Here is a 13,297-nt window from a genome sequence, read left to right as displayed (position 1 = left end):
TGATCAACTTTAATCTTTAATTTAGTTATTTTAATCAATTCTCTTAATCTGATTTATTTTAATCATTTCCCCTCCCCCACCCAGGCCATTACTTGTTCATTTCCATCAGTATCCATTATTAGTGTCACCTGCTCCTGGATTTCACTCCTGTAGACCTTTGCACTTGGCTTCTTCTACGTCACATAAGATTTTTGAAATTCAACTGTATTGCTGTGCATAGCTGAATAATATTCTTTTATAGCTGAATAATAGTCCATCATATGAATATACCATACTTTATCTAGTCTCCTTTTGGTGTCCATTAGGAAGTGAAGGCTGCTATGAACATTCTTGTACAAATTTTTGTGTGAACATATTTTCATTTTTCTTGGGCAAATATCTGTGAGTGGAATTGCTGGGTCAAAGGTAGGTGTATGCTTAGCTTTCTTAGAAACTACCACACAGTTTTCCAGAGTGATCATACCCGATTACACACTTAACCACCAACCCGTACGAGTTTCAGGAGCTTCACATCCTTACTCAAATCTGGCGTTGTCAGTCTTTATGTTTTCACCATTCTAGTAAGTGTGGAAGGGTCACTCTTTGTGGGTTTAACTGTCGTTTCCCTGATGCCATCTGTATATCTTCTTTTGTGAGCTGTATGTGCAAGTGTTTTGCCCGTTGTTTTTTTTTTGGGGGGGGGGAGAGTTCATTGTTAACTTGTAGGAGTTCTTTATATAGTCTAGATATAAGTTCTTCAACGACATATGTTTGGCCAATTTTTTTCCCAGCCTATGGGTAACCATCCATTTGCTCTCTGTATTTAAGAGGGTTTTTTTTTTCATCTTTCTCTCTTTGTTCATTTGTTTCTTAAATTCCATGTGTGAGTGAGATCATATGATATTTGTCTTTTTCTGCCTGACTTATTTCACTTAGCATTATACCCTCTAGGTCCACCCATGTTGTTGCAAATGGCAAGGTTTCATTATTTTTTATGGCTGAGTAATATTCCATTGTGTATATATATCACATTGTCTTTATCCATTCATCTGTTGATGGACACCTGGGCTGCTTCCATATCCTGGCTATTGTACATAATGCTGCTATAAACATAGAGGTGCATAAACCTTTTCAAATTAGTATTTTCATTTTTTTTTTTGGAATAAATACCCAATAGTGGAATTACGGGACCATATGGTAGTTCTATTTTTAAGTTTTTGAGGAACCTCCATAGGGTTTTTCATAGTAGCTGCACCAGTTTACCAATATTCCCACCAATAGTAAATAAAAGTTCCATTTTCTCCACATTCTTGCCAATACTTACTATTTCTTGGCTTTTTGATTCTAGCCATTCTGACAGGTGTGCCGTGATACCTCATTGTGGTTTTGATGTGCATTTCCCTGATGATAAGTGATGTTGAGCATCTTTTCATGTGTCTGTTGGTCCTCTGCCCATTTTTAATCAGATTATTTGTTATTTTGGTGTTGAGCTGTGTAAATTCTTTATATATTTTGCATATTAACTCCTTATCACATAGGTCATTTGCAAATATCTTCTCCCATTCAGTAGGTTGTTATTTTTGTTTTGTTGATTGTTTCCTTCCCTGCGCAAAAGCTTTTTATTTTGAGGTAGTCCCAATAGTTTATTTTTGCTTTTGTTTCCCTTGCCCGAGGATACATATTTAGAAAAATGTTTCTACAGACAATGTCAGAGAGATGACCACCTGTGCTCTCTTCTAGGACTTTTATGGTTTCAGGTTTCATAATTAGGTCTCGGATACATTTTGAGTTTATTTTATAGTGTATAGTGTAAGAACGTGGACCAGTTTCATTCTTTGTATTGTATGATCCTGGCACAAAAACAGATAGATGGATCAATAGAACAGAATAGAAAGCCCAGAAATAAACCCATGCTTATATGGTCAAAGGAGGCCAGAATATACAATGGGGAAAAGACAGTCTCTTCAACCAATGGTGCTGGGGAAATAGGAATAAACTCTAGTATTTACAGTGACCTTCAAAGCCCTGAATGATTTGGTCCTCAACCACCTTCCAACTTCATTTCATATCCCCTCCCTCTCCCCTCTGTGCCCCCATCACATGAATTTTCTTTGTGTCTCTTGACCACATTAAGCTTGTTCCCACTTTATGGTCCTGGCACTATTTCCTCTGCCAGAAATGCTCCTTCCTCATCTTTGTGCATGGATGGTTCTATCTCATTGTTTAGGTCTGGGATCAACTCTCACCTCCTTAGAAGGCTGGTCCTGACTTTCTTCTCCAAAGTGGCTGCATGCAATCGCTGGGCTATCACCCTATTTTGCTTCCTTCGAAGCACTTACCACAGGGAAATATATGTTTATTTCCTTGTTTATTGTCCATCTCTCCTGCTGGAATGCCAAGTCCATGAGTGGGGGAGCTCTTCTGTCCTGCCCACTGCCGGGACAGGGCATGTTATATATTAGTACTCAAGCAGTAGTTGTTCAATTAATAAATGAGTCTCCTTGAAATGCTAAGGTAACGATCCACTGAAGGGCTGGCATATTCTCGAATGTGTACACATGTATGTGCTTGTGTGTGCAGGTGTGCGTGTGTGTGTGTGCGTGTGTGTGTGTGTGTGTGTAGGAGGTCATCAAACAAGGAAGGCAGTGCTGATAAACCAAATGTTTAAATACTCCAAAGGCTTCAACTTTCCCCACAGTTTCAGCCTCATGAATATCCAATTTTTAAATTAATTGATTTGAGGGAGTTCTTTGATTTCATGCTCCCTTCCACATGGAATTCCTCTCTGCCTTTGCACACCTGTTTCTCTGCCTGGATTGTTGTTCTTCCTCTTCCCAGAATGAACATCATGGCCTACATGAAAACGTGGTTGTCCTCTCCAGGGAGAGTTCGGGCCCCTTCCTTAGTGCTGCCAGTGCCTTTGGTGATCCTTCTATGCCAGCACTTGTCACCCTGCTTCAAAATACCTGTTTACCTGACTGCCTGCCTGTATAGACTATGAGCTTCCCAAGGGCTAGGTCACCTCTGTACCCCCGGCCTGGCAAGAGTAAGCTCTGGGCAAACACCTCTTGGATGTTGCTATAGACAGAATGTTTGTGTCTCTCCAAAATTCCCATGTCAAATCCTAACATCTGGTGAAATGGTTTTGGGGGGGGCCCTCAGGAGGTGAGGAGGTCATGAGGGTGGAGCCCCCATGAAGGGGATTCGTGCCCTTACAGAAGAGAACCCAGGCATCCTCTTCACTCCTTCTGCCACATGAGGACACAGCAAGTGGGCCCTCACTAGACACCTCATCTGCTCGTGCTTGATCTCGGGCTTCACAGCCTCTAGAACTGGGAGCGATAAATATCTGTGGCTGATAAGCCACCCGGTGTGTGGTTTGTGTTACAGCAGCCCAAACAGACGAAGACAAATCTGAATGAATGGATAGCAGTGCCTTTTATAATGGTAGTAGTATGTCTGGAAGAGGAGAAGACACATATAAACAGTCCTGGAGAATGATGTTATAAATAACACGAACTGGATTGTTTGATTGGTGGCCCAACACTGTTTTCCTCTTCTGTGCTCTCCCTACAACTGAGAAGGTGGGAGCCTAGGAACTACATTTCTAGAATCCCTACAGGCAGAACTATTCTTTGGGATGTGTTCTGCAGAAGAGAAGTACTTGCTCAAGATTTAAAACGCCAAAATGATGTAGCCAGTATTGTTCCGTATAGGAGATATAATAAAGCATGAAGTCTAATGGGAGCTTCTCTGTGTCCTTCTGTGACTTTCTCACTCTGAGCTCCAAGAATCTGAGATCATCTGTACTGGTTTCCTGTGATTCCAGCATTTCGGATTTTCACTCTACGTCTCTCCCTTGGCCTCCTAAAGAGTTTTGCAAGCTTGAAATACTTAGGTTCTCCTGACCAAACAGCGATGCATAACAAAGTTAGTAAGTATAGGGGGGAAAATTCACGAAAAAAGAAAAATAAAAGAATTGGTTCCAGAATTTTTAGCAAATCTTCCCCCTGTGAATATTTACCAAGTTGGCAATAGTTTTAAAACTGGAAAGCCAATCCCTGTTTTATCACAAATAATGATGCACATTTGGGATATGAGCTCTGGGGGCTTCCTCAGGAGTGATTTGTTTTTCAAAAACGTTTCAATATGGAAGGAACAAGCTGAGCCACAGAAGACTCAGGGCAATGGGAAAGCTGGCCAAGTGCCTAGGAATAATTTTACTTACTGAGAAGTGCAAAACATGGAGCCCTGCAGCTAACTCCCTTTCCTTGCACAGGCCTCACAAATGGCAAGTCCCTGAAGAGTTATAATCTCTAACCTGGAGGTAGGGGTTCTCCTGTTGGGTCACTGCTGTTGGTTCCAGCGCTGGATGTCTGGAGCATATGCTTTTTACGGTCCTTGGGAAACACGCTTTTACTGTCCAAACGTCTTTGTTCTGACAAAGAAAAAAAAAAGAAAAGAAAAAAGGAGCCCTTGTTTTCCAGTTAAACAATATCTAATCCTCGTCCCGGCTTGAGTGTCCGTAAAGAAGAAAACTACTAGGAAGTCAGGTTCTCCCAAAGCAGTGCTCCATCCTGGGTGCTCAGCTTACACAGATCTGGGAGTTACGTGTGGGTCTGGGTGTGGGGGGTGCTACAGGGGTTTAGTTAGAGCAACTCTGCTAACACGTGGTGTCTCTGCATGTTTTCAGGGTTTATAGCCTAATAAGATGGAAAGAAAGTGGATTCACCAAAATTCCCAAAGGGACTGGAGGAGGCAGCCGAGAAGGGCAGAGCTCCTGCACTCAAGAGGAACCTTGGCAGCAGGAGAATGAGTGAGGTTTCATAGGGGACCTCACGTGGTGGGGAGGGTGGGCTTTCAGGAAGGCCACGAAGCTTTAAGAGCAGGGTGGTGGAGGAATGCCATGTATCGTGACGTGTAAGACATTCTGGATTCCTCTGTCAAGTTAAGCAAAGGCATGAGCTGCTTAGTGGGAGGGACTCTTGAGAGAAGAGGTGTGTGGGGCAGGGCTGAGACAGCCATGTGGCTTCCTGAGTGGAGAGGAGCAGAAGCAAGGAATGGGGCTGGCACTTCTCAGAGCGTGGGGAAGGCATTCAAGAACCAGACCGGATTGGCCAAGCCCATCAGTTGAAAATCTTCCATTCCAAGATCCTAGAAGACCACGGCGGCTCTTTGGGAAGAACGCTCAAAGAGAAGGGTATATATTTGGGCTCCAGGAAAACTTTCTGTGAGTTGTGGGTCTCCTCATTTATGCAGTGGGATTAAAAATGACTGCCCCCAACCCTGTGCTCTTGTAACTATCAGAGGCGTTAATGAAGACCAAAGTGGTTTGTGCATGACAACTGCTCTAAATCCCCACACTGGCATCTCCACCTGTGCGTATCCCTGGGCACCTGAAACTGCCAACAAGAAAAGCCATGGAGAAGGCTCTTCCATCATCCTCTCGGTTCCACAGTGGATTCTATAACAATCTCATACCAGGTCTGCCAACAACTCAAGTTCATTCATTTGTGAAACACCTTTTTTAACACTCACTACACCTGTGTTAGGCGCCGGGGATACAGAGAAGAATGACAAATGATCCCTAATGCCCATCTGATTGACTTCGGTCATCAACTCTCAACTGGTTCCAAACCCTGATGGGAACATGGAGTATTATTTACTGAGTCCTAAAACCTCAACAGTTTAAAGCCCATTTTGGTGACAAGAATTTGTTGAACTCCAGAAAGTATCCCTACAGATAGGAGAAGAAGCAGAAGCAGCTTGTCATCCTGGGCCAAGGGGCACATTGTAATGAACTTCTCCAATTGACATTACTGACCCAACTGTAAGGTGTCTTAAGACGCAACTGATTAGTATTTACTGAGTACCTATTATGTGCCTTATTACTATATTGTATCTTCAGGAATGCAAAAAAAAAATCACTTATGGTCTCTATAATTAAAGAATCTGCAATTTAGCTGAGGAAACATAAGTGAAAGAGGAAACATATCAGAGAGCAACATGTGTTTGGACTTCATCAGATACCAACTGGTTAGACCAGAGAAAAGAGGTCAAACAAAATCCAGAGGATTCCCACAGGAGGTAGGAACTCTTCTGTAAGGGACAGAAGTTGGCCCTACATTTCTCCAAAGAGGAAGGCAGTTAGGGACACTTCTTTGGAGAGCAGAGTGTCTGGAGGTCGTACTTCTGAGGAAACAGCATGTGGGAGGGGGAGTCTGTTGGATCATAGGACAGGAAACCATGTTGACCCGAACAGAGCTCATTGGTAGCTTGGAATGAGGGCTGGGGTGAGCAGATAAGCAAATACAGAGGTAGAACATGAAGGGTCTTGATTCTAGGCAGAAAAGTTTATATGCCAGTGTAGGTTCTTGGGCAGAGAAGTATTAGCAAGAAAATCACAGGCTTCTAAGAGAAGAACTGGTAGGACAAAATGTCAGATTTAGTGTAAGAGACAAGCCATGGTTAAAACCATCTACTGTCCATCTTGTTTACTCCTCAATTCCAGAATCGACAAGACTGGGTCCTGCTTTGTACATATCAGAGGAAGCACTCGAACCAGAAGAATCTGACACTTACCCAGCAAGTGGAGTACAGATGTTGCCATTGCCTTTCCAAGAGCATTGGTGGCTGTGCAGACATAGGTTCCTTCATTTTCAAGGGAAACGTTCTGCAACAACAGGGATCCATTGAAAAGCAAGGAAATATTGTCACTCAGAGGTCCTCCTCTCTTCAACCAAGTTATATTAGGCTGAGGGACACCTTTGGAATAAAAACAAATATGACAAAGGCAAATTCCTTTAAGAACAGGGCCACAGAACCATATGACAAATACCATTTAGCATTTTGACCACAAGTTAGCAAATGGGCTTAACTGCATATAATGGAACAGATTCTGTTTCTATCGCTCCTCGATGGCAGGTAGGGGATCCCAGTAAAGCAGAGGGCTCTGGTCTACAGTGCACCTGACTGATGTATGCATGTAGGCCAACAGGAGCCAAAGAGGGTTGGATGGCTCCGTATCACAAAGGGAAGAAATACAAAGCTGAGTGGGGGTAGCGGGAGAGTGGTTGGAAACAGGAGCTGGTGGAGCTGGAGGCAGAGTGAGAGAAATGCCCAGTGCTGAGTTATCATAAAGAAGTCTCCAGAAAGCAAAAATATCTAATGGGAATCTTTAAGTTACTTGCTGCACATCGACAACAAAATGTCCCTCCTTCAGAAAAAATATAAAATCTTTAGGGGAAAAAAACCTGTTCATTGACACTTTGGTAAAAGAAGATAATTTCAGGGAATACCAAGTGTTGAGTTTTGAGTCTGGGTTGATGTAGCGAGGTGCAGAGACATCTCTGGACACAGAGGAGCATGAGAAATAGAAAGAATTTCTTCTCCCCAATCTTGAGAAGTCTTAGTGTTTTGCTGGGATATGAAATGCAAAGCTCAGAGGAACCTATCTTGGTTTTGAAGAGCTGGGGCAGCCTCAGAAGATCCTGAGATCCAGCTATAGGTAAGTGGTTTTGGCGATGTGCTCTCCTCCTCAGTGCTCTGCTTGGAGGCAATGTGCAGGCCTGGGGAGGCTTTCTGCCAAAAACCAGGTGTCACCGCTATCGTCACGACATTTGCAATGCTCCTTACCGTAGGCAAAATGCATGCCCCATGAAGGCTGTGACACCAACTCCCCCAGTTTGTCCCTGCCCTGGGAAGCAGGTCTGGTTAGCTCCAGCTTACAGCTGAGGAAGCTGGCCAAGTCAACACTAGGCCGGAACCTAAATACCCAGAGAAGTGCTCATCACAAGTACATCTGCCTTTCTAGTTACTTCTACAGATGCATACACATGGAGGGGTCGAACTTTCCTGAGGTCACAGGCTAGTAAACGTTGGAGCCAAGATGCACACCTACATGGTTTATTCCAGAACTGATCTCTTATGCACAATGTAGGTAAGTCTGGAATATTTCTTTCTATTCTTTTTTTTTTTTTTAAGATTTTATTTATTTATTTGACAGAGACAGAGACAGCCAGCGAGAGAGGGAACACAAGCAGGGGGAGTGGGAGAGGAAGAAGCAGGCTCATAGCGGAGGAGCCTGAAGTGGGGCTCCATCCCATAACGCCGGGATCACGCCCTGAGCCGAAGGCAGACGCTTAACCGCTGTGCCACCCAGGTGCCCCTGGAATATTTCTTGATAAACTTATTCCTAGGCACCTTAATAGTGTTTATTGCCAAAGTAAGCAGATGTTTAACAAATATATTTTATGGTTGTTTACTGCTGACAATAAAGCTATGAACACTTGCATATTTCTCTTGTGTTGTCATCTTATTGACCTTCATTACAGCTGAGCCTGGAACAATGTGGGGGCTAGGGATGCCGACTCCTCTCCCCTGCACAGTCAAAATTCCATATGTGAGTTTTGACTCCCCTCAACCTTAAGTACTAATGGCCTGCTGTTGTACAGAAGCCTTACCAGTAGCATAAACAATCAACTACATGTATTTTGTGCATTATATGTGTTATAGGCTGTATTCTTACACTAAAGTCAGCTGGAGAAAAATGTTGTTAAGAAAACCATAAGGGATGGGACACCTGGGTGGCTCAGTCAGTGAAGCATCTACCTTCGGCTTAGGTCATGATCTCAGGGTCCTGGGATCGAGGCCCGCATCAGGCTCCCTGCTCATCGGGGAGCCTGCTTCTCCCTCTGCCTGCCATTCCCCCAGCCTGTACTCTCTCTCTCTTTCTTTCTCTCACAAATAAAATCTTTAAAAAAAGAAAACTGTAAGGGAGAGAAAATGCATATACAGGACTGTACTATATTGGTCAAAATAAAAACAATCCACTTAAAGGTAGGCCTACACAGTTCAAACTTGTGTTGTTTAAGGGTCAACTGTGTTTTGAATAGTTTTCAATTGATTTGTTTGTTTGTTTAAAGGTAAACAACCAGACGTGCCTGGGTGTCTCGGTCAGTTAAGCATCTAACTCTCCATTTCAGCTCAGGTCATGATCTCAGGGTCGTGAGATCGAGCCCCGCGTTGGGCTCTGTGCTGGGCATGGAGCCTTCTTAAGATTTTCTCTCTCTCCCTCTCCTTCTGCACTTCCCCTGCTGCTCATGCTCTCTTTCTCTCTAAAATGAGTAAATAAATAAATATTGAAAAAATAAAAGGCAATCATATCTACACATAGTGAAAATTTTCTCTCTTTTACTATTGTGACTGTCAGTTATTCTGTTTCTGTTTTCTTCTGCTTAATATACTTTTGTACAATTTTTACAATTTTCTGTATAATTCTATTTTGGAAAAGTCTCTTGTAATCATATATCATTAGGTTTTATTTGGAAACCCAATCTAAGAGCCTTTGCTTTTAACAACAATGTTAACCTTATTAATATTTAGTGTGATTACAGATATATCTGGGTTTACCTTGTCATTGTTCTATCCTTCTGATTTTATGGGCCTTTGACATTTGATTATCTTTCCTTTGTTCCTTTTTGTCTTGTAAAGTGGAAATTAAGTGCTGCATTTTAAGTTCCAATAATGTTACAATTTACTTTAAAAAATAAACGAATTGACAGCAATTTAGCAAAATCTTCCAAAATTACAATTGCATTTGTCCTCTAAACTAGGAATCCCCTCTTCTAGGAATTAATGTTATCAATACACCTGCATACAAAATGTTCCACTCATGCGGTTATATAAAGGCAACACATTGGAAACAAGTCACATATCCAACAACAGGGACCCATGAACTAGCTTATAGTGTATCAGTGCAATCAAATATTGATGCTGTACTCAAATTACTGAAAGAAAAATGTGGCCAACCAATAATATACCTAGCAAAACTGTCCTTTCGAAATGAAAGAGGAATACTTTCCCATACAAACAAAAGCTGAGAGAGTTCATCATCACTAGACCTGCATCATAAGAAATGCTAGAGAATCCTGCAAGTTGAAATGAAAGGACACAAAACAACAACACAAAAGCATATGAAAGTATAAAACTCACCAAAAAAGGTAAATATATACACAAATACAGAATACTATAATACTGTAATGGAGCTGGAGAAATCATTTCTAACTCTAGTATAAAAGTTAAAAGACAAAAGGAGTAAGACTATAAAGGTGAAAATTTGTTAAGGGATACTCAACGTAAAAACATGTTAAGTGTAATATCAGTAACATAAAGTGGGAAGATGGAGAGGTACAAAGTGTAGAGTTTTTGTGTTAGATTAAAGTTATGTTGTTATCACCTTAAAATAGCCAATTTTAACTATTAGATGATTTATGTAATCCCACAGTAGCCACACAAAAAATACCCATAGTAGATAGGCAAAAGAAAAAAAAAAGAAAAAACCCAAAGCATGTCACTATTAAAAAAAAAATCAAAAAATCACAAAGAAAGATGGAAATACAGGAAAAGAGACAAAAGGACCACAAATAAGATAGAAAAAAAATTAACAAAGTGGCAATACTAAATCCTTACCTGTCAATAACTACTTGAAACATAAATGGATTAAGCTCTTCAATTAAAAGGCACAGGGTGGCTGAACTGATTTAAAGAAAAGATCCAACTATATGCTGCCTACGAAAGACTCTCTTTAGAATTACAGACACACACAGACTGAGAGTGAAGGGATGGAAAAAGATATTCCATGCAAATGGTAACAAATGAGAGCAAGGGGTATCTGTACTTACATTAGACAAAATAACTTCAAGTCAAAAACTGTTACAAGATATAAAGATCATATATATTGATAACCGAGTCAATTCTTCAGGAAGATATAACAATCATAAATAAATATGCACTTAATATTAGAGCACCTAAATATATAAAGCAAACACTGACAGATCTGTAAAGAGAAATAGATAGCAATACAATAATAGCAGGGGACTTCAATATCCCACTTTCAACAATGGATAGGATGTCCAGACAGAAAATTAATAAGGAAACAGTGGACTTGAACTACACTATTAACCAAACAGACTTAACAGACAGACATAGAATATTCTACCTACCAATAGCATAATATACATTCTTCTCAAGCGCACATGAAACATTCTCCAGGACAGATCACATATTAGGCTACGAAACAAGTCTTAACAAATTTAAGAAGGCTGAAACCACACCAAGTATCTTTTCTAACCACAACGGAATAAAACTAGAAATCAGTACCAGAAGGAAAATTGGAAAATTCGGATATGTGGAAATTAACCAAGACACTCTTGAGCAACCATTGAGTCAAAGAAGAAACCAAAATGGAAATTAGAAAATACCTAATACAAATGAAAATAAACATACAACATAGCAAAACCTGTGGGATGCAACAAAAACAGTACTAGAAAGGAAGTTTATAGCAATAAATGCCAATGTCACAAAAGAAGGAAGATCTCAAACAACCTAACTTTACCCTTCAAGGAACTAGAAAGAGATGAACAAACTAAAGCCAAAATTAGGGGTGCCTGGGTGGCACAGCGGTTAAGCGTCTGCCTTCGGCTCAGGGCGTGATCCTGGAGTTATGGGATCGAGCCCCACATCAGGCTCCTCTGCTGTGAGCCTGCTTCTTCCTCTCCCACTCCCCCTGCTGTGTTCCCTCTCTCGCTGGCTGTCTCTATCTCTGTGGAATAAATAAATAAAATCTTTTAAAAAAAAAATAAAGCCAAAATTAGAAGGAAGGAAAAAACAATAACGACAACAACCAAAGATAAGAATACAAATAAGAAAAATAAGGAATAGAAAACCAATAGAAAATATTAACAAAAGTAAGAGCTGTTTCTTTTGAAAAGATAAACTAAACTGACAAACCTTTATCTAAACTTACTAAAAACTCATAAGAGGATTCAAATAAATAAAATAAAAAATGAAAAAGGAGACATTAAGACTGATGACACAGAGGGTGCCTGGGTGGTTCAGTCAGTTAAGTGTCTGCCTTCAGCTCAGGTCATGATCCTGGAGTCCTGGGATGGAGTCCAGCATCAGGCTCCCTGCCCAGTGGGGAGTCTGCTTCTCCCTTACCCTCTGCCCCTCCCCTCTGCTCATGCTCTCTTTCTCTCTCAAATAAATAAATAATATCTTTAAAAAAAAAAGACTGATGACACAGAAACCAAAAGGATCACAAGAGACTATTCTGGATAATTATACACCAAACCTAGAAGAAATGGATACATTCACAGAAACATACAAACTACCAAGACTGAATCATAAAGAAACAGAAAAGTTCAACAGATGTGAATAATGTACAAGAAAATTGAGTCAGTAATCCAAAACCTTCCAACAAACCAAAGTCCAGGACCAGACGACTTCACTGGTGAATTATACCAAACCTTTAAAGAATAATTAATACAATCCTTCCTCAAGTCCTCCAGAACATTTAAGAGGAAGAAATACTTCTAAACTCATTTTATGAGGCCAGCATTGCACTAATACAATAGCTGGAAAAGAAAAAAAAAAACACTATAAGAAAAGAGAACTACAGGTTAACATCTCTGATGACTACAGATGTAAAAATACTCAAAAAAATACTAGCAAACTGAATCCAACAACACATGAAAAGGATCATCTAACATCAACTGGGATTTATCCCTGGGACACATGCAAATTAATTAATGTGACAGGCCATATTAACAGAATGAAGAATAAAAACCACATGATCATTTCAAAATATTATATATATATATAATATATGTTACATTTATATAATTAAAATATTTAAAATAAAATTATATAATTAAAATATATAAAATAAAAAATATATATAAATATATATGTATATAATAAAACAGATGAAAGACAAACATAAGACTTGAAACTGTAAAACTCTTAGAAGAAAACACAGGAGAAAAGCTTCTAGACATTAGTCTGGCAATGATTTCCTGGATCACCAAAAGCATAAGCAACAGAAGCAAAAAATAGACCAGTGGGACTACATCAAACTAAAAAGTTTCTGCACAGCAAAGGAAACAAGAAAATGTAAAGGCAACCTACAGAATCCGAGAAAATATTTGCAAGCCATTTATCTAGTAAGAGGTCAATAAGGAACTCCTACAACTCAATGGCAAATAAACAAATAACCCAATTTGAAAATGGGCAAAGCATTTGAACAGACATTTCTCTGAAAACATAAGACATCCAACAGGAACATGAAAAGATGCTTAACGTCACTCATCATTGGGGAAATCAAAAGCACAAGGAGATATAACCTCACACTGGTTACAGTGGCTGTTCTCGAAAACACAAAAGACAACAAGTATCAGTGATGTGGTGGAGAAACTGGAACGCTCTACACTGTTGGTAGAAATGTAAAATGGTACAGCTGTTTTGGAAAGTAGTATGG

At 40.2% G+C, this 13,297-nt stretch overlaps 1 protein-coding gene across 2 annotated transcripts in view; it reads right to left on the bottom strand.

The window, feature by feature from the left end:
* The window catches only part of ADAMTSL3 (ADAMTS like 3), a 331,832-nt gene that overhangs the window by 18,281 nt on the left and 300,254 nt on the right, over positions 1–13,297 (bottom strand). For both annotated transcript variants that reach the window (XM_026510570.4, XM_044388448.3), the window contains 2 exons: positions 6,562–6,744; positions 4,301–4,417 (listed from right to left, as the gene is read on the bottom strand). In XM_026510570.4, the coding sequence (XP_026366355.2) occupies positions 4,301–4,417; positions 6,562–6,744 (300 nt within the window). The remainder of the gene's footprint in view (positions 1–4,300; positions 4,418–6,561; positions 6,745–13,297) is intronic.

The sequence above is a fragment of the Ursus arctos genome, unplaced genomic scaffold (assembly GCF_023065955.2).
Source record: "Ursus arctos isolate Adak ecotype North America unplaced genomic scaffold, UrsArc2.0 scaffold_28, whole genome shotgun sequence".
In the NCBI taxonomy this organism is placed as follows: Eukaryota; Metazoa; Chordata; class Mammalia; order Carnivora; family Ursidae; genus Ursus; species Ursus arctos.
The sequence above is the reverse complement of the archived record's forward strand: the minus strand, read 5'-3'. Positions and strand labels throughout refer to the sequence as shown.